The 24,652-nt window shown below is 36.6% G+C and overlaps 3 protein-coding genes across 6 annotated transcripts in view; 1 reads left to right on the top strand and 2 right to left on the bottom strand.

The window, feature by feature from the left end:
* The window catches only part of wdr62 (WD repeat domain 62), a 31,793-nt gene extending 20,798 nt beyond the window's left edge, over positions 1–10,995 (bottom strand). The window contains exons 1-9 of one of the 3 annotated variants that reach the window (XM_073863531.1): positions 10,553–10,995; positions 10,287–10,378; positions 7,417–7,479; positions 7,269–7,326; positions 6,587–6,757; positions 6,161–6,298; positions 2,500–2,682; positions 1,830–1,990; positions 37–226 (exon numbers count right to left, since the gene is read on the bottom strand). In XM_073863531.1, the coding sequence (XP_073719632.1) occupies positions 37–226; positions 1,830–1,990; positions 2,500–2,682; positions 6,161–6,298; positions 6,587–6,757; positions 7,269–7,326; positions 7,417–7,479; positions 10,287–10,378; positions 10,553–10,708 (1,212 nt within the window). In that variant the 5' untranslated portion in view covers positions 10,709–10,995. The remainder of the gene's footprint in view (positions 1–36; positions 227–1,829; positions 1,991–2,499; positions 2,683–6,160; positions 6,299–6,586; positions 6,758–7,268; positions 7,327–7,416; positions 7,480–10,286; positions 10,379–10,552) is intronic. The other 2 variants (XM_073863529.1, XM_073863530.1) reach the window with 2 other exon arrangements.
* Positions 10,996–12,544: 1,549 nt separating this feature from the next.
* On the top strand, positions 12,545–14,099 carry mrap (melanocortin 2 receptor accessory protein). Its single transcript, XM_073862809.1, has 3 exons — positions 12,545–12,949; positions 13,037–13,133; positions 13,551–14,099. Exons 1-3 carry the CDS (start codon positions 12,760–12,762, stop codon positions 13,621–13,623), a joined length of 360 nt encoding a protein of 119 aa, XP_073718910.1. The 5' UTR covers positions 12,545–12,759; the 3' UTR covers positions 13,624–14,099.
* A 269-nt stretch (positions 14,100–14,368) lies between these two features.
* Positions 14,369–24,652, bottom strand: part of urb1 (URB1 ribosome biogenesis homolog) — a 69,082-nt gene continuing 58,798 nt past the window's right edge. For both annotated transcript variants that reach the window (XM_073862806.1, XM_073862807.1), the window contains exons 33-41: positions 24,260–24,417; positions 23,962–24,076; positions 23,651–23,757; positions 23,431–23,574; positions 22,235–22,344; positions 16,479–16,676; positions 15,941–16,182; positions 14,802–15,380; positions 14,369–14,647 (exon numbers count right to left, since the gene is read on the bottom strand). In XM_073862806.1, coding sequence (XP_073718907.1) covers positions 14,469–14,647; positions 14,802–15,380; positions 15,941–16,182; positions 16,479–16,676; positions 22,235–22,344; positions 23,431–23,574; positions 23,651–23,757; positions 23,962–24,076; positions 24,260–24,417 — 1,832 coding nt within the window. In that variant the 3' untranslated portion in view covers positions 14,369–14,468. The remainder of the gene's footprint in view (positions 14,648–14,801; positions 15,381–15,940; positions 16,183–16,478; positions 16,677–22,234; positions 22,345–23,430; positions 23,575–23,650; positions 23,758–23,961; positions 24,077–24,259; positions 24,418–24,652) is intronic.

The following is a 24,652-nucleotide window of genomic DNA, read 5'->3' as shown; positions in this document are numbered from 1 at the left end:
TCAAAACTGCATCGCATCAAACACTTCTATTCATACCTCCACACTCCAAACACATCCGCTGTGATACAGAGCCGAGTAAACCTTCCCTACATTTCGAATGTCTCTCACGTCCCATACGTACACGCTGTGGTCATTATACACACAAGTCAAGTGGCAGGTCACAGGATCGAACGTTAAAGCCAGGGTATCTGGATACTGAGATTCTGGATTTGCCCCAAACAGATGTCTGAAAGTAAAGAGAAGGATTTTTAACTAGAGAAAGTATATCCTGTTTATAATGACTAAACAAATCTAACTAATTACTTGAATAATAATAACAAAGCACATGAACTTCAATTTTGTTTAAATTAATGCCTAAAAGCTCTAACTTGGGTTCACGCCAAATTTTTAGAGTACATATAATTTCTCCAAATGCTTGTTCTCCAAGCACCAAATTTTCAAAGAGTGCTTTATTTCACCTTGTAGCATAAGCTGCCCTAGGAGTCGAACACATTTTGCATCATTTGGCGAATAAGCGCACTCAAATGCCGTTTTTTTATTGCATAGTACCCCAAAGGTTAAGTCAGGTCAGCTTACTTTTGGGGCCTTTTCACTGAGTACAGTATGTAGTACCCGATAAGTTTTTAGTACCACCTTGGTTTGGGTTCCCATAACATCTGAGCTGATACTAAAACGTGATGTGAAAACACTTTATTGGTCTGAGAGAATTGTCACTAACAGCATCATGCTAAACGCAAGATTAGCTTCACCTTCGTGCTTGCGCTGTCTTGAGCAAACCTGTTGTCATCTATGCTTTGTTGTAAGTTCCCAAACTCCTTTTAGCAGTAAAAAACACACAGGAAGAGAATCAGGAACACCATACCAGTGTTTTCCTTGCAGTTTGTAGCAGCACATCCGTGACGCGCACGTCCACATCTGCATGTACGCACAGCATTTTTGCAACTTAGCGGAGCGCGTCGACTGACGCCACGGGTGTTTGTACAGAAACTGTCATGTGAGATCGAGGTATAGTGATAAACGTGATGTGCAAACATCTATTTGTGGTGGTGAATTTTGATTTTGTGGTGGACTGACAAATAAATGAATGTATGGGAAACACTGCATTCCAAAGATGCTCGCTCCCACTTTTTGTATGATGTCACAGCAGTGGGCAGCACAAATATAACGCCACACCTATAATCCCAACCATTCTCAATGGAAAAGCTAACCAAGCCAAAGTAAGGTGAGCTGACCTGATCTTTTAAAGATCTTTTAGACATGTCAGCGATGCAGCAAGTTCAAAATATTTCAACTTTTCATAATTTTGCATCCATACTCAAGGTCATGTGGTAACCAACCAATCAGCAACACCCTTTTGGTATCAATATTGCACCATGTAAATATTGTATCATTCCGTATCACCTCAAGATGGAGGAACAGCTGTTCACAGGGATACCCAGAGCTGTACGACCTGTCAAGCAGCTATAATTTTGATACAAATAGAAGAAACAATGCATGGAGATGCATTACTGAATCTAAGGAGTGTGGCTAGAAGGGATACAGCAACCACTGAAATCTCCCCAGAAGAGTCTTTATCCTACCCTCAATCACAATCTGAGATTTCATCAGTGGCTGTGACCCTTCTAGCCAAAACCAGTCCGACGTTATGGAATTGGAGGAAAGCATCGCGTTTTCTGCATAGTTTTAGACACAAAATGTAATACCCCCACTGTCAATCAAATCTTTTTGGCCAATCAGGCACAACTTTCAGTTTAAAACTGGTATTGCGGTCAGCATCACAAAGAATGCCACCACACTCCGTACTGCAAACTCTTGAAAAAGTGTCATACCCTGGCTGAATACCCTGAGACACATCCACTCCTAAGCAATGTGGCCGGTGTAAAGTAGTGATGTAACGGAGGTCCTTTGGGCTGAATACACGCACTGTGCCATCTGCACAACCGCAAAAAACAAACGACTCGCTCACCGACAGGCACTGTGCTGATGTGGTCTACAACACAAACACACACACAAAAAACATTGGAAAAGCTGTAGTAAGCACCATCATACTAAATTTATGACTGATAATAGATGTTGATTATAATGCATAATTTATCCAGTTATTATTAATGTATTACATACATTAATAATATACATTTATACATTATTAATGTATGCCTATTGCTTACTGGGAGACTATTGATCTATCAAAACACACACATTTTTATTAGGTTGGAAATCATTATTTGTATCTGTAGCAATATTATATATGTATGCATGTAATAACTTGCATTGTAACACAACACAGCATTGCCACTGCATTCACAATGTTCAGACAAAATTCTTATCACTCTTTGCCACAATAGGATTTAGTGCTAAAAATAAACTTATTAAAAATATTTCTCAGTTTTCTATATGAAGTCTGTGTGTCAAAATGTTTTTTAAGTAATGCACATTGTGAGCCCATTATCTTTCCATTCAATGTCAGAATTGAATGTGAAGCCACCTTTAAATACTTGCCTTTAGGTCAACCCATGAATCCAGTTGTCTGTTAGTGTTAAACTGACACAACAGACCCATGTGTGTGATGCAGTAAGTGCTGTTGGCCATAGAGCCACGACCACAAGCCAAACCACAAAACTGACTGTTCTGGTGTTCACCCAACAATCCTGAACGACCAATCAAAGGCACTGTGCTGTTCACCTACCAGAAAACATATGAACATCAAAAGATAAACATCAATCATACTGGGTCAGAGAATGCTTCAAGAGCCCTATTCAGACCAGACTAGTTTACCCATAGGAGGTTTGATAAGTAACATTTTACAGACGTAGTTTTCAAATCTGTTTCTGGCACGATCTCTATAAAAATCCCATAATTTTTTACCTACTGATTTTCGCCAAATTCTGTGCTCATCTGAAAAACTGAATCCAGTCCAAATATATATCTGTCATTGCCAATATAATCGCCATTTCTTATAGGCTTCGGTCAATATGAACTACTGTAGATCTTACTAGCGTGTGCATTTTTCAATTGCTGTGCACTTATCATAGTGGATATGTTTTATCCATTCACCAAAGAGATAATGAATACTTTGTTTTGCCTCAAAATTCACACAAGTGATGTTTTTAGTAAGGCATGTTTGTTAAAACTAGTTTCCTAATTAAACTGAGGCTTAGTTCTGGCTTAAGCTAATCTCTGTCTGGGAAACCACCCCTAAGTCTTAATTGCATTTTATTTTCGCCCTATCTCAGTATTATGTCTGATAAAGCCCTGTTTATAATTTCTTTTTTATAAGTATAAACACTGCACAAGCACCATCTACTGTCAGGGGGTGAAATAGCTCTCTAGTGTTGTTGTTTTGTGCTAGCATTTTTTGTTTTGTTGTATCATTTTGTGCAGGGGGGTGGTTTTATTCAAAAAATTCCACTCTGTTATTTCTAGGGATGCTCCGATCAGGATTTTTGCAGCCGATACACAGTACCGATTTGTTGTCTTCGTGATCAACCGATATTAATGTCTGATACCGATTCTTCGAGCTGATATGCACACTGTAAAAAATACTTTGCTGCCTTAAAATTTTTTGTCGAATCAACTCGGATTTACAAGTCATTTCAACTTACTATTATTTATCTTGACTTGAGATAAGTTGTTATTAGTTGAATTTTTTCAACTATATTTTATAAGTTGTGACAACTCATCTCTGTTGACATAACTTGTAAATCTGAGTTGATTTAACAAAAAATTTTAAGGCAGCAAAGTATTTTTTACAGTGCAAGCACTTGGATGACTGTAACATTTTTTCTAGATGAAGTAATACCACAGATGTTGCCTTTGTTATATTACATGCAGTATTATTGTTTTAATAGAGAATCAAATAAATTAGCAAAAGAAATTTCTGCTAAGAGAAATTTAATATGCCTTTAAAAAGGTTTATGTCTGTTAAAAGTAATTAAATTACTGCATGAATTAAATATACACGCATTTGTATGAAGTATAACAGTTCTTTAGTCAAGAGCAGAGAGTGATTTTATTGAGAGATGAATTAGGTTACTGTAGCTTTAAAATGTGAGAGAGATCGCCATGTACACATGCAATAAGGACAACCGGCACATCCGGGAACTTGACTGTAAATTTCGTCACCGCCCCTTTTCGGGGGATAAAAAAGCAGCGCGTCCATTGGCTTCCATTCAAAATAGCGGAACAAAGCAACGTTTTTACACAGCCGGCAGGCGTAAATAACTTATGAAATCACTCAGATTGAACATTTTTAGTATTTGTCTGTCCTTCCTGCCTGCCATAGAGCGCGGGGGGTACATTAACACGTATAATTTGGTCAATATAAAGCTTACACAAATTTGATGCTGGGAGAATGAAAGAGACATGTTTTTATATTGACCAAATTAAATGTGTTGGTTTATCTTTCGCGCTCTGTGGCCGGCAGGGTGGACAGATAATTACTCAACATGTTTAATCTGAGTGATTTCAAAAGTTATTTACGCCTGCCGACTGTGTACGAAGGTTGCTTTGTTCCGCTATTTTGAATGGAAGCCAATGAAACGTCTAGTGCGATTTCCCCCAAAAGTGGGCGTGAACCTGTTCAGAGACATTCTATGACGTTGCGCCGGTTGTGCGTATGTTGTGTGCGCGCATCTGATGTATGCAGACAAGAGCAGCTGTGAGGAAAATGAAAGTTTAAACGCTCAAAACTTTAAAACGCATGCAAATAATAAACTTTCGTCATGAGGATGCAATTGTCTGTGATAGATATGTGTTGTAAACGCTGTTTGATGGGGATGAGAATACGCGTCACGCTGTTTAGAGCGGAGCTCAGCGCGTCCTCATAGAAAATACACATATCTCTTTAAAGGCAAAGGGGTTACAAAAATGCTCGCACTGCGTAAAAATGCTCTCTAATGGCGCTTTTCCATTGCATAGTACCCCACGGTTTGGTTTGGGTCAGTTTACTGTTGGGAGCTTTTCCATTGGGTGCAGTACCCGATACCTTTTTGGGGTTCCAAGCGATCTGAGCTGATACCAAACGTGACGCTAAAACACCGTAGATCACTGATTGGTCTGAGAGAATCGTTACTACCAGCGTCATCACTATAATGTAAAAGATTAGCTTTCCCTTAGTTTTAGCTTGCACTGTCTTGAGCAAACATGTTGTCATCTGTGCTCTGCTATAAGTTTCCAAACTCCCTTGTAGCGATGATAAACATCCACAGGTTGAGAACCAGGAACACCATAACAGTTTTTTCCCCAGACTTGCAGTTTGTAGCGGCACATTTGCAACGCATGTGCCCATTGTGTGTGTATATGCAACTTAAATGAGGCTCAGCGGAGTGCGTCGACTGACGACGCCACCGGTGTTTCTACAGAAACTGTCATGTGATACAGAGGTAGTGAAAAATGCGATGTGCAAACATCTTTGTGGTGGTCAATTTTGCCTTTGTGGTGGACCGAGAAATACAACAACGCTCTCACTTGTATGATACAGCAGCAGGGAGCGCAAATATAACGGCACGCCTATAATCCCTCCCACTGCGAAGTGTTACTTAACTCGATGGAAAAGCTAACCAAGTCAAAGTGAGGTGAGCTGACCCGACCTGACCTAAACCAAACCGTGGGGTACTATGCAATGGAAAAGTGCCATAACTGCAGCCCTGTGATGACAAAAGTAAACAGAAAGATCGGTTTATGAGATTGGCAGATTTAGCGAGTACAGATCGAGTCATTTAATGCCGTTATCGGCCGATCGATCAGAGCATCCCTAGTCTTTTGAATTAAATGATAAAAACATGATAATTATGATAAATACATTATCAGACTTTAAAATTAATTTCAAACCACTACAGATTTTGTGTTTAAGGCAAGTTTGCCCTCTTTACAAGCAAATAAACATCTTGTTAATATATTCGTTCATTCTTCCTTGGCTGTCGCTTAAAGAAAAAAATGTATCCACCCATTTGTATGTAAAAAAAATCTGCAATCAGAATCGGCCAAGATAAATCATGATAGGAGCATAACTAGAACAGAAACTGGCAAAATATAAGTCACAGTTACAGGAGGATGTGGGCAAACACAGGAAACTGCATTGAGTACTTTGGTTGCCATCACAACAAATAAATCAATTCATAAGATAGCTATGTAAAGCTTGGGTGAAGCTGAAGACTCTTACCCTTCTCTCTTTTGATGCATCTAGATACCAGAACTTAACATGTCTGTTTCCTGCTGTTACAAAGTAGCTGTTGTCCTCAGAGAAAGAGACTGCAAGCACTCGACTGGAGACCTTATTGGATGCGATAACAGTCCCCTTCTATAGAGAAAAACAAATATCAGACAAATCAGCCTTACTTTTCAGTTACAAAATTGTTCAAAATTCATAAGCAACACCACCATTTACATGATTCAGTCATTACAAAATATGAACAATAGATTAATAGTTTGTAAATTGTTTTTTGTTTACTCTGCACCATCATTACCACTTAAATTCTTAGCTAAACATAATTGAGTTCAAATGCATCATTCACATTTACATAAAATATCACACTGGTATTCTTGGTTTGGACAGCTATTACTGAACTGGCTGTTATGTGGTACCCACCTTCCACTTCCAGACGCTGACAGTCCCGTCATGCTGATATCCCACAGACACTATATAACTCCCATTAGGGGAGAAAGCTACGCATGCCACCCCATACTTATGGCACTGGAGCTCTGCCACCTGTGTCCGCTCTGCCACGTCCCATACTCGAACATGTGGCATATGCCCACTCTACCCAGCAACAGAGATAGAGTTAACAGATGGATAAAAGTCATATCAGCTACAATAAACTGTCTGTATACTCTATGTTATAAACTTTATGCAACCAGTGTTTGTTATGCTACAACAAAGGTTTCAAACATTATTGCTGACGTTATGTTACACAATTCAGCAAAGATCTTGTCTATAAATAAACAAATGCTGTTATTTTTAATGGCTGTCAAATCAGGTAATGATTTAGGTCAGAGAATGCTTCATATTTGTGACTGGTGTATAACTATTCACTGTTGGTTTACAAAGTTAGGCCAGACCCTGGGGCTTCTCATGGAAACCAGGAGAGCTGGAATGTGTGGAAACACTCGACACAGATGCACAAACAGCACTGACAAAATCCCTTCGACCACACCACGTACACAATAAACTTACCCCTAACGCACAAGGAAATATTCATCACTAATAAACTGCATGTTGCCGAATACTGAGGCACTTTTTTGCCTCGCATAAAACAAATCAGAGTACTTACCTCACCAGTGACCAAATATTTTCCATTCTGCGAGAAAGCCAAGGCGCTGAAGGTTTTCCTGGGGTACAAACACATGACTTCATTCACCACAAAGCACAGCATTATGCTGCACAAATAAACAAGTCAATAATACCACAATGTTATTTACCTGGATGTGTTGAATATGTGTGTCTGTTTGTTTTTCTTTGGGCTCAGGATGACAATAACACAACTGAAATAAAACACACCATTAGTGACTCACATATAGAAGAAAACAATTACAATGACCCTAATATACATATTATTTTGTATCACAACCAGTTATTTTTTGGTAACCACTTTTTTTTTACTGTAATTAAAACCATGGTTAACCTTTGTAAGGGATGAGCCATTTTGTCATTACTTTTAATAATCTGCTATCAATGTCACTTATGTCTATAAGTAAAGGACTCTAACAGCTAAAAGTTTCTTAGTTTTTAAACAAGTACATATGGTCTTATTAGGGATGCATCAATATATCTGGCAATAATCGGTATCGGCATATAAAAGCATTTCCTCTCCCACAAGCGACCAGTTTTTTAAAGGCAAACACCACCGTTTTTCAATATTTTACTATGTTCTTACCTCAATTTAGACTAATTAATACATACCCATATTTTTTTCCAATGCGTACACTTAATCTTTGTACAGCACGTCATGACGATGTTAGCATTTAGCCTAGCCCCATTCATTACTTAGGATTTTTTAAGCGGATAAAAATGAGAACTATATTGTATGGCGGAAGAGCACATTGTTTGCAGCACTTCTACCGCGGCACAGTAACATCATCACTCCTGACCTCGGAAGTTTGAACGAGAGGGGGAATTGATGATTTTAGAGCGCCCGAGGTTGAAATGCTGCAAACGAAGTGCTCTTCCGCCATGCAATATAGTTCTCATTTTTTATCTGCTAAAAAAAAAATCGCCACAATTTGTTTTGTACTAACCCGTGTAACTACTCATGTAACAGTCTTTAACCTCTTGAAAAGCACCCCCACTCTGACCCAAACCATGAAAAGGTCTACTTTCACTAAAAGGGTTGTTTTTAAAAAAAATAATAAGAAACATTTTTGCATAACATCTTTTTTAATATTAAAAATCTTAATGATAAATATGTGTGTGAAACCTAGAACAGGGTTCCCACACCTTAGTTAACTTCAAATTCAAGGACATTTCAATGACTTTCCAGGTCCAATACCCTCAAATTCAAGGACTAAATGTGGGGACACATTTCAAATGAGGGCAAGGTTACATCGTGTTACCTTTTAAGATACATTGTTACAGTTCCCTTTCGAAGGGAACTCGCGCTGCATCACTGCGGTGACACTTTGAGGACGCCTCCAGGGTTAAGTGCATCTGAATGTGTATATCAATTCAACCAATGGTGAGGCTTAACGACAAAGACAGGGTGATGCGGGAGACAGGAAGTATATCGCTATCTGAAATATTGCCAAAGGCAGCGTTACAGGGACGCAGGAAGTATGGCAAGGGAGATGCAGCGTCTCATCCCCTTCTCAGGGAACAACAGTTACATACGTAACCCTGGAGGTTTTCATGTGTCAAACACAAAAAAAAGCATTTTGGTATGAATCAACATTCACATACAGAAGATACAAGCATTTAAAGCAAACAGTTTAGCACGTGTGCTTAAAAAGTCTAGAATTTTATGATATTATCCTACACTACACAGGAAATAATATGTTTTTTTTTTCAGAAAACGTCTTGAATAAAATAGATTCAAGCACTTTCAATGACCTGTATCTATGTATGTATATTTTCAAAAACTTCCCAGGGCCTTGAATTTTTCCCCCCAGATTCGCAAACTTTCAAGGATTTCAAGGACCCGTATCAACCCTGCTAGAAATGCAATGATGCCAAAGCCACAAGTCTAAAGAAGTTATGTTTCACGTTTGAGGTCAATAGGCCCAAAAATGAGGTACTTGCAAGGGTTAATGTAAGACTATTGCCTTTTCTACAAAAATGGTCATTGGATGGATTCTATAAGACGGTTTTCATGGGTTATTCACACAACTGAAACAGACTGGATTTGACTCGCGAACGTTATATAAACAAAAAGGTAAGAAGTCCCGTTTATATTTTTGCATTTTGTCATCTGGACTTGTGTCACAAAATACATTTATGATGCTAGAGCATATGTATCTCAAAACAGAGACTACACACTGATGCTAAACCCGTAGACCTTTTAAACGATGTATAGTAATGTTTATAATATTAATGTTTGTAGGCAGTAGGCTATATAGATATTGTTAGCAGCATTAAAAAAAAACTGACGTCATCCCACACCCGAGCTAGTGCGCATCGAGAGGTTAAATAGGGAAAACTTTAAATAGTGTTTGGTGGCTTCTAAATTCATCCCTGTTTGGATCCTAAGGAATGAATGGGGCTAGGCTAAATGCTAACACATTCACGATGCGCTATACTAAGATTAAGTGCATGCATTGAAAAATGATAAGGATGTATTAATTTGTCTAAGTTGAGGTAAGAACATAGTAAATATTGAAAAAAGGTGGTGTTTTCCTTTAAAAACAGCCGATGATCAGGGCAGATTGCATCCTAGCAATCAAAAGGGTAAAAAACAATCTGTATCGGTAGATGCCATTAATTATTGAATATAGGTACTGGGACAGAAATGTTGTATCAGTGCATCCCTACTAAAAACTAAAATGTTTGCTTAAGTGTTTGTGTCATCTTTAAAGTCAAACACGGTTTAACAATAACCATAGTTTATCTGTGATATTTGTAAGTAAAACCATGGCAAACCAGCAATTAACCATTGCCTCTTTATAGTAACCACGACAATAAAACTATGGTAATACAAATGGCAATCAATCGTGCAAAAACATGATTACTAAGTGTTTACAGTAAACCCAGGTTAAATTCTATTGTAAAGCCACAAGTTGTATATTTGTTATAAAATGCAAACGATTGGTTTAGCCATTTTAAACTCGTTATAACACAGAAAACAGAGAATCAGTCCTACCCTGCAGGATATGCCACTAAACCAGTGTTTGGGTCACAGGTTAAAGCACTGCTGCTGGAGGCAGTGATGCCCAAGACCTTCTCTAACACAACCTGGAATCACAATAAATAATCATTTAAAGTATAAATCATAAGTAATGTATACATGTGTCACGAAGTCAATGTTGCACCGATGTGTGCATTTAAAAACAGGAAGACACGTTTCAGTTTCTGTGGCCTGCTCTCAACTCCAATAAAACAAGAAGTTTGTCGTGTTGTTGATCATACCCGGTTGTGAATGTCTCTTCTGTTACTCTGTCGAGTCTTCCTCCTCATGTTCGCTGGTATTGAAGCGCTGGTGTTGTTATTGTTGCCTTTCTTCACTCGAGAGGTCATGCAACTTGAGTTTAAACCAGATCCAAATACCACAGCTCCATCCGCCATTGTGTGAGACTCTTCGTAAAGACTCGGTAAATAAATAAACAAACTGCGGTTATGAATTCATGCGCATTTTCCCGAGAAATACTACTTTGCACTTAGTTTACGCCTGGTCAAAGCTGTCATTGGTCTTAAATATGCAAATATGTAACTGTTACGGTTCTGTAAACCGACAAAAGTTATGATCGTAACTGTAGCGCAGAGATTTTAATTAAAAAAATATACGACTCATTTAAATTGGTTTTTCGGATGAAAGGAAAGTCCGTCGCCGCTGTACGCAATGAAGTTAATGTAATGTGATCCGATAATGGAACTTTCAAACATACACCGCCCTCTGTTATTGGCTGAATCTCACAAGAAAGGCGGGATCATTCATCTAGCTCACCAACCATTCGTTTTTCAAAATTACGTCATCCGCTCGTGTATTTACTGGCCCATTTCAACAAGCAAGCAAAATTAATAACTGGTTTAAATATTTAAACAATGCATTTCAATACGTATATATGCCTAAAACGGTGGAACGTTTATACATTGGAGAACTCAAATTCATTTTAGCGAATCGGTTCATTTGAACTTTTCTGTTAATGAAGTGATTTATTAAAACGGCCGCCGCTGAATCGTACGTCAATGTTATCGCCATATTAGACAGGGCAAAACCGTCTATTTTGTTTATATAAAATTTAAATACATATTTATACATTCATTATTGATAAACAATACGCATTATTATTAAACACGAGTCTATAATTAAAAATATTTATTTTTATTTGATACTTATTTCATAGCAGGGATTGTGTCTTTGTTTAAAGACCAAAGGCGGTAAAAACCTTTTCTCTAAATTTCTCAGTTATGACACAGCTGTCAAGCAGATTTCAAAACTTGTTGGAGGTATTCATTTTATCATGGACAAGAAATGTTGTCATTTTCACATTACAAAGTGTCCTAAGATTTTAGTTTACCCACTTGTGAAATGGAAACAAATCTTTTTAAAACATTTATTGGAAGCGTGTTTCTATAATAATTTTTTATACATTTTACAAATTGGTTCCAGTAGATGATTCTTTGATCCTTTTCTTGCACTGTAAATGTGGGCCTCCTGAATAATTAATTACAGTTTATTTATTAATATTTGCTAACAAATTATGTGCAGAAATAAACAGACCAGTCAATGAAAAAATAAGTTGGTTCAACACTAGAAAAAAATCTGCCTTACATGCTGTATTCATTACCAGAGGTTAAGGGTTAAATGTTCATTTAAAATGTTCATTTCATTTCAGGTTTTCTCCTGCTCAGCCTTGTGCAAGGGCAAGTCAACAACACAAAAATGCTATACATCACAGATGGACTTACATGAATCTCAGTTATGTACCATGCAAGGGTTTTTCAAATATTAAGATGCCAAAGGACCCCCAAATATGATTAACTTCCTTATATGATGCAGTATAAAAAAGAAAACATTTAAACTGTGCAAGATAAATAGTAAATGTGATTTTATTAAGACAATTTAGTCTTTGGCAGCGCTTAAACCTTATTTATACTGCTGCAATCTTGTTGCATAGATGCTTTAGAAAGGTGATTACCTTAAATACTGTATGAGTACTGTATGTGATAATTGGTTGTCAGGGCATTTCTAAGTGTTTCTTTTCTAAGTGTTCATATTATTTTTTTAGTGTTCATCCCTTTTTTTCTTGTTACATATTTTCAATAATTGTTCATATTTCTAGTGTGTTTTCATTACAGTGCTCTTTATATCTGTAGTGAATACACACTAGAAATATAAACAATTGTTGAAAATATGTAACAAGAAAAAAAGAGATAAACACTTAAAAAATAACATGAACACTTAGAAAAGAAACACTTAGAAATGCCCTGACAACCAATTCAATATTTTTCTAGAAACGTTGTATAAAAAATATGTAACTGCATATAGGCAAGATATAGTCTAATTATATCACAATATATCGTAATCAGTAAAAGTTCATATAGTCAGACACATTATTTGAGAAATTCCTACATTGTCAGACAAACAATCAAATAAAAAGTGATGTTGAAAGGGGATGTGGCTTAACTATGTGCCAAGTCGGACACAATTTTCCACACTGTTCAGAGGAGTTAGTCCTGTCAAACACATCTGGAAGACAATGAAAAATTCCACAAAATCATCAGAATATAGATGGGAATATGAGGATTACTATGATTACATGGATCCAGTCTTGGTGAATGCAAGTACACTGACATATAACAGATGTGAGCTATCTTTATTGTTATTATTATTGCATTTTATCACTGTTTTGTTAAAGTGAGGTCTAACTCTCATTTAAATATATCATTTAGATTCAATTGTCCTCATTTTCTGGGTCCTTCTGGCAGCATTCATTGGATTTTTCTTTTTGATTTTGATACACATCTCACACACCGGGCAGCTGACAAGGTAAGAGTGACGTTTGATCTAATCCTCTTAAATACAAAAAGTATTTGAACACTTAAAATTGTATAAATGTCCTTTAGTTATTTAAATAATATCATAACAACTGCAGTTTAGTTTTAAATAATATATCCCAATGTAATTTTACAAGTTTTGCTTGGTTTTCATAAAGGAAAAATCACCTTGAGACTATGTAGACAGTATTTCAATATGTATACTTGCCATAATGCAATAACATTAAGATTTTTAATCTGCTCACTAGTTTAATGTAGTAATTAAGAGCACTGAGTAGTGAGTTGCATGTCTTAGGACTGAAACACACCCCGTAAATGACATTTTAATGAAATGCTTGATAAAACAATACTTAATTTTGTATTCATATTTTTATGTTGAGACATTCATTTTAATTTGTTGTTTGTGTAGGGGCCCTGGTGTTAAAAAATCTGGCTTGCCACTGATGAAAGATCAAGAATCTCCCAGGACAAGATATGAATGAATGTTCTTGTTTGACAGCAATGAGAAATTTAACTCATAATGATCTTTACACTACTTAAATGTGACTCACTAATAAATAAATAAATTTTAAAAACTTGATTTCAACCATGATTTCACAATTAACCTGTGAGTTTATGTATTTTAATTTGACATATATTAACTTTTAAAAACAGCCAATATATGCCCATAATGTGACCCTGTCTGTGAAATCCAAGCTATTATAAACTAATGATGGGATTTGGAGCATCAAAGTTTAATTTCTGTCACTGGTTTTATGTTAATTTCAATCTTTGCCATGGCCTTACTCAGTGAATATTAAAAATGTCACATTTATATTTTAACAATGTTCTCTACATTATGTAGGATGATTTTATGTAGAAAACAGTAAATCACAAAAATACTTTAGCTGGGTTTTCACAAGACACTCATTAATAATGTTAAAATATTTATTAATTAGTTTTCACATACAATATTTAATAAAACAAAATACTACAAATATTTCAAAATGACTCAAACCTAGTTTTTTAAAGAACATCCTATTTATTTCCATAAAATGCAAGTAAATGAGGCCCGGGACTTTCGAGTTTCTTATAAAGCTATTGTGTGTGGAAGAGTTATACGAGTCACTTGGGAGTTTTGTGTGTGTGTACAATGTAATTTAAATGTAATACCAGCTATTTGTATAGTTTGTCTAAATATAATTTGTGTTGGATTTGAATCATTCCAAGCCATTAAAACACAAAACATGTTTTAAATTTGTTTACTTTAAAACAATTACAAAACAGATTCACTCAGCTTTTTTGTGACAATTTTGCAAGAAGAATCTCATAAATGCACCAAGCAATGTTACAAGTTTACAGCGGACAGAATTTGTTGACACATGTGAAGTAAATGTGATTTGGACTTTTTAACACTCGTCCCGTTCTCTCGGCACAGCAGTCTGGCGTGGGTCAGAAGGAGCCCGGGTGACTGAGCTCCACTCCACATCTCATAGATGTACAAAGAGAGCAATTTTAACCCCGTTTCTGCCCAAACAAAAACAAACAACATCAGTGAGATATGATGATACATCTGATCTGAATAATTTACTATGTGTCATAACTAAAATTGGAGATAATAAATGGGATTTTCACCACTGGATGCCTACTTTTCTATTATTTTTTTAATGTTATATCTTACCTTTTATAGCCACGTCATCGTCATTCGAAGGCAAGCATGTTCTCAACACCGTCTGGTGTAAATCGCTCATCGAATCGCTCTTCTCCTTCAGTAAATGAATCATGATTTCAGTGAACAGTTGTTGGGTATCCATTGTGAAGTTCTGCTCTCGGGCTGTGTGCTGACATGTCTGGTGATAAAGCCTGAGGAAGTCCTTTCTTGTGCTTTCATCAGCTACCAAAGCATTTACAATGTCTGCACAAGGCAGTATATTCCTACGTACCCATTTTAAAACAGTTAAGGTGTTGCTGTTATCATACGGGCTCTCTGTCAGGGTCTTAAGGGCCCACTTAAGAATTAAACAGGCTGTGGAATCATCTAGATCGCTTGAATCGGATTTGGGTTTGGACTTGGAAGATGAAACCTCTGGCTGTTTTGGTTCCCAGTGTATGATGATGTTTCTAAGTAAGGGTTTACACTCCTCCAAAGTCTGCTCCAGTTTATCGCTTTGTCCATCTTGAGCGTCTTCCTGTTTTTCAGTTTGAAAATGAACGTGCTTTCCCGACTGACATTTTCCTTGCCCTTTCTCCCGACCGGAGCCTGAGTAAACATGTGAAACGTTTAATTAGAAACAAAAGGATAGCAAAACATGTGATCTGTATGTGTAACATGTAAGGCCAAGGGCGTCCATCTATCTAGAGTAAGGTTACATGCAGTAAATAAATGACTCTGCTAAACAAATAGTTTACAATAGATTACATCACCCACTTATGTTTCTTACAACATTTAGTGTTTATTTTAGTAGAAAACAAAAGTTGTATGACTTTGCAAAACTAAGTAAATATAGTGCACAAAATAAACAAGTTAAACTTTTTAAATACATGGGCATTTGGTCCCTTCTCTAAGTGAAATTGAAATTGCTTAACTTATTATGGTGTATATATAATGCATGTAAATGCTACAAAATAACAAGTTGACATGACTTGTAAAGTCAATCTGACAATACTTAAAAATCTTGTATATGTGGACTGAAGCAAAGACAACAGATATCACCAGATCGAGCATTAATATTACTATGAATGGTGGGAAGCAACACTAAATTTGGCCTGAAGTACAAGTTAAAGAACCAATCATCAATTGATAAAGATGGACGTTCTTACCCATCAGCTCTTTGACATTGTGTTTGTTGGCCAGAGTTTGAAGCGCAGAAAGCAGTAAGGTGTCGCGGGCTAACATTGCCAAGCGCTGCAGGAGACTGAGGAGTTCAGAGCAAGAAGGTTTCCTTGGATGGAGGGTCAGCCAGCCGGCCTCTTTGTGTGCATTTAAAGCTGTCCCACAATGCATCAGTACAGAGGAGAGTGTATGAAGAAATGCCTTTAGCTGAGGCGCAGCCACCCCACTCCTGAACAAGAACAGAAATTAACTTATTTAAAATTTTTGCATAATTTCTTATTATCTTGGCGTAACAACAGGTGCTGAATAAATGTGTGGTTGTATGTTAATGAGCTCAGGGTTGTGACCATGACTCAATAAATGGGCTTTAAAAGAGATCTTGATGTTTAAAATTGTAATGCTTACAGTAAGTCTACATAGTAAATTTGATCTCTTATACAAGAATGAAAATGTATACAGGAAGCAAGAAAACAACAAGAAATGGCATCTTTTAAGTTAGATGTGTTAAATAAAGTATTGTCCTACCCCAGATGTCTGATGACTGTGAGTAGTGTACACAGAAACTCATTGATGATTGGAAGAGGAAGACATTTTCCTGAGGTTTGTTGTCGCTCTTCAGTAGTGCCGTCTGGTGCTGGTTTATTCTCTTTGTTACCCAAGTTAGTGAACCACAGCATATGGAGCAGCTGAATGACACAACTCAATAACCTGCTGTCTATATACCTGCGGGAAACAAATATATGTACACTTAGGGGATATTTACACAATGTTTTCAACCAAAAACTTCTTATGTGTTTCGGCTGTTCGTTTATAGACATAAACAAATGGCTTTTGTGGACCAAACTTAAAGGGAACTTTTCATTTTCCGTTGGTCTTGGTACACAATGTGACTACAGAAGCGTCAAGTTTTAAACAGGAAAAATATCGAAAGACATTTTTGAGCGTGATGCTAATGGTCTGGTCAGATTTAATGGATTGTGCTGAGCTATGCTAAAATTTGTAGCGCCAGACCCAGAGATCGGCTGAATGGATTCCAAAACGGTAAAACTCAAATGTTCAACTCCTGGGGAGCTAGAAAATGAGCATATTTTCAAAAAAAGTGAAATGTCCCTTTAACTTCTTCCACCCTGAAGCTATTTTGGGGATTTTCGCCTGGATTTGGCCTACCCAATTTCAAAAGCTTCCCATACCAACATGCAGAGGTTTACATACAAAAGTTTGGTATCATTTTACAGGAAACCCTTTGAAATTACATAAAACACTGTTGAAAGTGCTAAACATGGTTGTATGTGTTGTCAGTCCTCTAATAAACACAAAAATAAATAGGCGCTTTTTGATGTATTTTTTTCTCTATCATAATCTATACAAAAGTTATTTTACTCCAACTGAAGGGAGGAATAATACCCTTTTTGTATTTAATTTCCACCTAAAAATATTTGAAGTGCTCCCATAAGCACATACAGTGGAATAAATGCAATTGCTTTATATCATTTTAAAGAAAACACTTTGAAGTTACATAAAAAGCTGCTGTTTTTGAAAAATATTGTTATTTATGTTGTTTTTCATACGATGAAACACCAAATTTTCTTTTTATATGTTGTAAATACTGCCTTTGATAGTATATAACTCTGGTTCTGTGTGCTCTAGCAGACTGCAGACAGTTCTGGTTGTTACCAGCAGCAGACAGTAAACACCCAAAAAAAGAATGATCTCTTTAGCATGTCGCATTGAAAAGTTATTCTTATTTTACTGAAGTGTGCGAAAATACATTTTTCATATAAATATTAATTTTTTGTTTTGCACATATAATAAATAGCAAGGGATTATTCATACACACAACCAAAGAAAATGCTGTGAATGGACTCATTTTTTAGAGTAGGACTTAATAAAAAAGATGGTGTAGCATTTGTGGCTATCTGTGCTATCTGAGGCAGTTCATGCTCAAGTTTCACATACGTTTACAAAAGAAGATTTTTTTACCTTATTATTCATTCAACTATTGTTGGATATGTATTAATAATAGAACAAAAATAACGCTGTAGCCTTATTCCTGAGAATGAGAGCTTTCATTTGATATAAGACTTGCCCATGTTTGTCATATTTTAAAAATATGAAATATGTGAATATTAAGTCATATACAAAATTATGGGGGGGTGATAGTGTAAATTAAGTGTAAATAACTTTCTTACAGTAAAAGATTTCTCAAAGTGATATATATATCTGCAGAAAGTAGAGAGTCTAAGCTTTCAAACAGTATCTCATATGTGTTACTGGGGTCCATGACAGACCATTAACAATTAAAAGAATATTTTATATTAAGTCAAAATGAGAAATTTTGGACCCGGGACAGGGTCCTAGGGTTGAAGAGGTTAAAGGTGCCATTTGTAATAATTGAGGTTAAAGATTTTTAAAAATTAGCTACACGCATCAAAAGAATGAGAAGAAATAAGGGCAAAGATGTCATTAAAAAAATGACAAGGTATAGTGCTGCAGAGATATCCATCTGAATTAGCATGCTAAATTACTAGCTACAGCCCGACTGGTGTTGTAATACCAGTTTCGACCATGGGAGGCGGTATGCGGGCCACGCACATAACCGCCAGCCAAACTGCAATACACTAATAAGTCGCATGTGTGGGAGTACAGCGCTCTACTACTACCGCTGCGTCTGAAAACTAAGGCAGCTGACTTGTTGACTTAAGAGGCATGAAGGCAGCTCAGAGAAATGCAATTCGGACAGCCATGGATTCGGACATGCCTTGATGCCTTCCTGCCTTGCAATAGGGTTTTCGGACGTATTTCAGGTCAGGGAAGAGAGCGGAAGAATGGCTAAAGCAAGAGACATTTACCACTACCACAACCATTTGCTGCAGGGAGCAACGCGTTCGGGATCACAAATAAAATATGATAAATAAAGGAACCGAACCAGAGTAAATACTGGCACTGCTTTTCATCACTGGAGACAACTAATGGACATGAAAGAAATGAGGTTCGACTCCGAAATGACAACATTTCTTTTCGATTGGTAAGTAAGATGCTGTTAGTATTTTGCTAGAAGTTCACTTATAATAGGCCTTGGGATAACCTATGCTCAGCTTGTACATGAACTACGGCTTTGTGCAGTAAATGTGGCTCCATCTGAAAGCAGCTGATGGCAATTCACTTTTAATCAAGAAACCGGCTTCACTGACGAGAAGCGCAATGACGATCGCATGCAAATTATCGCGCATCCTTAGCTGTTAGCGTTTAATAGTTAGCTCTACCCACGGATCCGATCCGGTTTTTACCCGTTATCTACCAAGCTGATGCTAAAATGTAACATTAGCTAAGAAGCTTGAAATGTCTTCGATGATAATGAACACCAAATGGACGCACGAAACGTAGCGGAAAACATTGCAATTTTAATGAGACCGAATGTTTTTTTTTGTGACTAATGATAACTTAGTTGCTAATGTAAATCAAACTTGATATATGCTGCTAAATTTGCAGCTGCTAAATTAAAATAGACCAACTCACTTTCTGGAGGTATACTGCCCCCGTCTGTTTGGAGTGTGGAGTATAAATTGATTTTTTTTTTTGCGGACATTTTAAATGGTCCCTTTAACTTTTAAGTAGATTTCCACAAATAATCAATAACAACAGAGTTCTTCTAGAGGAGAGTATTTCTGATAATCACAAGGTATTTGTTCCACAGGTCAGTTTAATCATTAGCCAGGCCTATAAACAAGCACAGACAGGAAGTTAACTTTAGGGATGCACAATCTTGATTTTTCACGGCCGATTTTTTTTCTTATCAAGCAACAAACAAGAAAGAATGAAAGTATACATAAACAATATGTTTATTTGGTATTTAACAGGCTAAACTTGGTTTGGCTATCAATAACTGTAAAATTAACAGCAGTAACTGTGCAGTAGGCTACATTCAATACAAACATAAGAGGTTAAATGAGACCATGACATGGATGGTTGAGTGAGGGTTGAATGTCTTGCCTGTTTTGCATTATCAACAGACTTTTGATACTTATTGTGTTCTATCAGGTGATGAACTTAAATGTCTGACCGAGTTTGTTGTGGTGAATGCAGGCCTCTCAGGTTTTATTTAAAAGTTTGGAGTGAGATAACATCTGTTAGGGGAGGAACCCTCTCTGCCCCACCAAATTCTCAAGTTTTTGCTAGCAGTTCAATGTTACCCATTATTCATAACTGACCAGCACAAATATAAATGATAACAATTGGTAAGTCTGATAGAAGACAAACAAATTTATCCAAATTAAATAAATTGCTCTACATATTCAAAAATACAAATGTATCAAAATTAAACTGAAATCTGTATTATATACAGTAGGATTGCAGCACTTGTCATTGACATCAGAGGAGCGCGAGAAAAACTCGAGACAGCTAAACTCGACAGATAACTTCCCTGCGCCTCGTCCGTTAATTGTATATAGCAATTGTATATAGTTATCAGTCTCTTAGAAATACAAGGTGTGAGTGTGTAAACTGACTGAAATGCGGGTATCTCACAGTGAATGTGTGAGACTTGAGAGCCCTGCGAATGTACTGTTGTTTCTCCGCGATTAACTTGTCCTTTACAGACATTGCAGCTTGCTATCTTAATGTCCTGCGCACAGATTTCGAAATGCTTTTACACAAAAGACATGTTTGCGAATGATAAAAATGTAGTCTTTGCACACGGGTGCACTTCCGGAAAAATCGGCCGAAAAAATACAAAAAACGTTCCGATCTCTAGCCGGTCAACCGGTGCATCCCTAGTTAACTTCAGGCCAGACGCATTACTGGGGCAATGTGGGTGCGTCCAATAAAACCGTTTGTGTGTTTGAAACGAGTTTTTGAAAACTGAATCAACAATGGTGGACTGTGTTTGTGCTACTTTAGATACCGTATTTTCCGGACTATAAATCGCACTTTTTTTCATAGTTTGGTTGGTCCTGTGACTTATAGTCAGGTGCGACTTATGTCAAAATTAATTCATACTGTCTAACATGAACCAAAGGAAAACATTACTGTCTACAACCATGAGAGGGTGCTACATGTTGCTCCTGTCCCATACCCCTGAAAAAAAACTTAACTGAAACATTAACTTAACTCTTTCGCCGCCATTGACAAGATATCTCGACAATTAAGAGAAAACGCTTCCCTGCCAATGGCGAGATTTTCTGGCTTTCCGCAGTGCCGCTGTTATCCACCAGGGGGCACACTTCCACAACTTGTACAGCCTGGAAGTATCACCTCACGTGAAAGAGAAAGAACTCTGTGTATGTTTTGAAGATCGCTCTGCATCTGATCTTCTTCAAAAGTCCTTCACAAAAATGGAATTATTTCAGCTTTTTGCTCAAAATTGGGTGTTTTGATGAAACCTACCCATGTTTGAGAGGTTATTACAAGAGAACTAATGAAGGTAGGATGAAACGTTTTTTTTTTTTTGTTTGAAAGCAGAGGGTCGGTTCTTTCATCTGATATATTGTTTGTTTATAAATTTAAAGAAGAACATTTTCTGGAAGGCATTTATCTTTTGTGAAAATCATGAAAAATGCTGGCGCTGACTGGCAACTTTTTTTTTTAAACGCTGGCGGGGAAAGAGTTAAAGACAACGGAGAAAGACTTAAAAAAAATGTCCCCCAAAAGAATAATCATTTTGTAAATAAATGCGACTTATAGTCCAGTGTGACTTATATATGGTTTTTTCCTCTTCATGATGCATTTTTTGACTGATGCGACTTATACTCCGGAGCGACTTATAGTCCGGAAAATACGGTACTAAGTTTATTAATGCTTCTCTATAAAAGTTTACCAAATTTTGCTGCTTTATACACTAAAAACATTGTGTCAAAGAAACCCAACGTGTTGGGTTGTAATTTAACCTTTGCTGGGTCTTTTAATCCATTTTTGGGTCAAATCGAAACATTTTCTAGCTTAATATCCCTTTTTGACACAACACTGGCTTAAAGATAATCCAGTATTTTTTAGAGTGTAATTCAGGCTCAATTCTAAGACTAAACCTACCTACCTCATCGTTCAACCAAACAAAACTACTCAATGCTTTTGTTGTCCGAATATTTAAGTAACTTCTACATCTACTGGCCTGGCATGCATGATTCAGTGTTTTGTCATTTATTAGTAACGTGGCTTAGGTGTCTAAAACTCTTTTTACTTTATTTATCTATGTGAGCAACTATTTTTGCAACTACAGTATCATTGATTTTTTCTCTTAACCTCTTGTAAATTGGCATGATCTGTAAATGAGCAAAATTCATGCCCACCTCTTCCCTATCAGCTGTGATATCCATGTTAAGACTCCGTGTGTTTTGGTGAGGTCATAAGCTCCTCTGGTGACCCGAGCGGTCTGACACAAGACGTTCACAATCTGAATCTAGAACAGCAGAAAAGAAAACAGTCATATCAACCATGTGTTTCCTACAACTATCACTGTGACATTATCTGTGACATTATAAGAAAACTAGGGATGCATGGGATTGAAGAAAAATGCAATAACTTGGATGTATTGAAAATATGTAGCTATTGCAAACTATTGAAATATGTACATATGCAATATTTTTCCCAATGTCAATACTGTGCAGCCATAAAGGAAACATTTATAGTGTAATATGTGAGCTAATTCTCATTTGTAGGTGAACTATCCCTTTAACTCATTCACCGCCAGCCTTTTTGAGAATAGTTGCCCACCTGCATTTTTGTGATTTTAACAAAATTTTCACAAAATTCCTTGCAGGAAAAATCATTTTCTATAAATATATAAACATACAAATTATATAAAATTAAAGAGCACACCCTCTGCTTTCAAACAAACAATAAACAAACAAACAAACAAACAAACAAAATGGGGAAAAAACGTTTCATTATATATTTACTTTTTCTACTTAATTTAACCACTGAAATATGGATATTTCTCTTCAAAAATACAACATTTTGAGCAAAAAGCTTAAAAAATTGTGTTTTTGTAAAGGAATTTATGTTAGAGATCAGCCTCATAATGACTATCAAACATAAAGGCAGTTAAAATAAATTATTAACTCTTTTTAACTTCCGTTTTTGATAAATTCAGATAAAAGCGGTATTACACTTTCACTTTGAAATTCGTCCAAAAAGGCATATTTATTAGTTAAATATGAACTCATAAATGACGAGACAACTCGTCAATGGCGGGGAATGAGTTAAGGAATGGCAATTTTATCTCTATATTTACTTTTGGGTCAAAATTGCAAAACTTTTAAATAAAATCTTTCTCTTTTGTGAAAAATAATATTGAAGACATCATTGCCTCCCAAAGGAGCATATACAAAAGTTTGTCTAATGAAATGCTCTGTAAGAAATTTCCCAGAGCAATACCAAGTAACATATTGAGTTTTTTTATTGAGGTGCATATAGGACTTGGTTTGGGATGAGTACTCATGACATTTAATACATAGAGAGAGATTTTGTTGGTAGGCGTGTGTACCTGAGAGGACTGATCACAGAGTGGACCGCTCCCAAAACCCAATAGAGTCTGAAAGACATTTTGCTTCTCACAGAGCTCATAGCAGTGCTTATCTCTGAGCCCTTCCTCCAGTACATTCAAAACCCATTCACGCTCCATTTTGTGCTGGAGAAAGAAACAAAGGGTTGAGTTAACTCAAGCAGGTTATAATTTTAGTTCTAGATATCTCACATTATATTACCTCGAGTTCAAAGCTGTAGAAGAGCTTGAAGAAGTCAGGAACTCTCTTGAGGTCCAGATACTGAGTTCCCAGAAGAAATCGATTTATCACCACGTACATGTGTTCCTCTACGGTGAAAAGTTCAAGTTTAGACAAACTCATACATGAGTAAAATCACACATGACGTCATTTTTACCTAACGGTGTGATTAGGGAATTCATATTCAAATGTGCTATACAGCAGCATTCTGATTTGAAATGACATGTTAATGATCAATAAATGACACAACTGGAACTATTCATAATAAACGTGTAAATATTTTCAAAACTCACCAGGTCTCAAAATCTGCTGAGCAACTTTGGCAATGTAGGTCACATGTACGAATGAAACTCGTATATTCTGCTTTTGGATCCCATTCTTGACTGTGTCGAGCAAGTACAGTAGCTGGATATTTAATGAAAACATTCACAATTTTAGTTTAATGACAACTTTGGTTTGTTGTACAAACATTTATCCATGAGGTAAAAGCTTGAAAAGTTTTTATTTAAAATCCTGCGTATGCCAAATGATTATATAGTTGAGTTTGGTGTAAATGATTTGAATATTTCTCTCTCTCTCTCTCTGTAGCTGTCTCTTTTCTCTGAAGCGAGCGCCCTCCAGATGTTGGTAGAAAGAGCCGAGTACTTGATACGCTGCGGCTCTCACTTTAGAGTCATAACTGCTCAGCGCCGCCACTGTAACACCCAACGCATGACTGGAAACAAACTTATGGCAGTCCACCACACACTCTGTTAAGAGAGAGAGATAGTTAACATAACAGGTAAAAGTAACTTAACATTGTAAAAAACCTTTAGGAGCAGGGGCCTGTATCATAAAGATGGTTAAACAAACTCAGGCGTACAGGATTAGTTTTGGATTGACCAAACCAATGTGATCAGGCTTTGTTAGTATCATGAAGCTTATCATCAACTTTCCGTGTCAAATCAGGCTTTGATACTAAAACTAACATTAATCTATAAGCAC

The sequence above is a fragment of the Misgurnus anguillicaudatus genome, chromosome 24, assembly GCF_027580225.2.
Source record: "Misgurnus anguillicaudatus chromosome 24, ASM2758022v2, whole genome shotgun sequence".
Classification (NCBI taxonomy): domain Eukaryota; kingdom Metazoa; phylum Chordata; class Actinopteri; order Cypriniformes; family Cobitidae; genus Misgurnus; species Misgurnus anguillicaudatus.
The sequence above is the reverse complement of the archived record's forward strand: the minus strand, read 5'-3'. Positions and strand labels throughout refer to the sequence as shown.

Coding starts and splice junctions, on each gene's coding strand:
- mrap (XM_073862809.1), top strand. CDS start 12,760: ATGTGGCTTAACTATGTGCCAAGTCGGACACAATTTTCCACACTGTTC. Junction 12,950..13,036: donor TACACTGACATATAACAGAT/GTGAGCTATCTT, acceptor TATATCATTTAG/ATTCAATTGTCCTCATTTTC. Junction 13,134..13,550: donor CACACCGGGCAGCTGACAAG/GTAAGAGTGACG, acceptor TTGTTTGTGTAG/GGGCCCTGGTGTTAAAAAAT.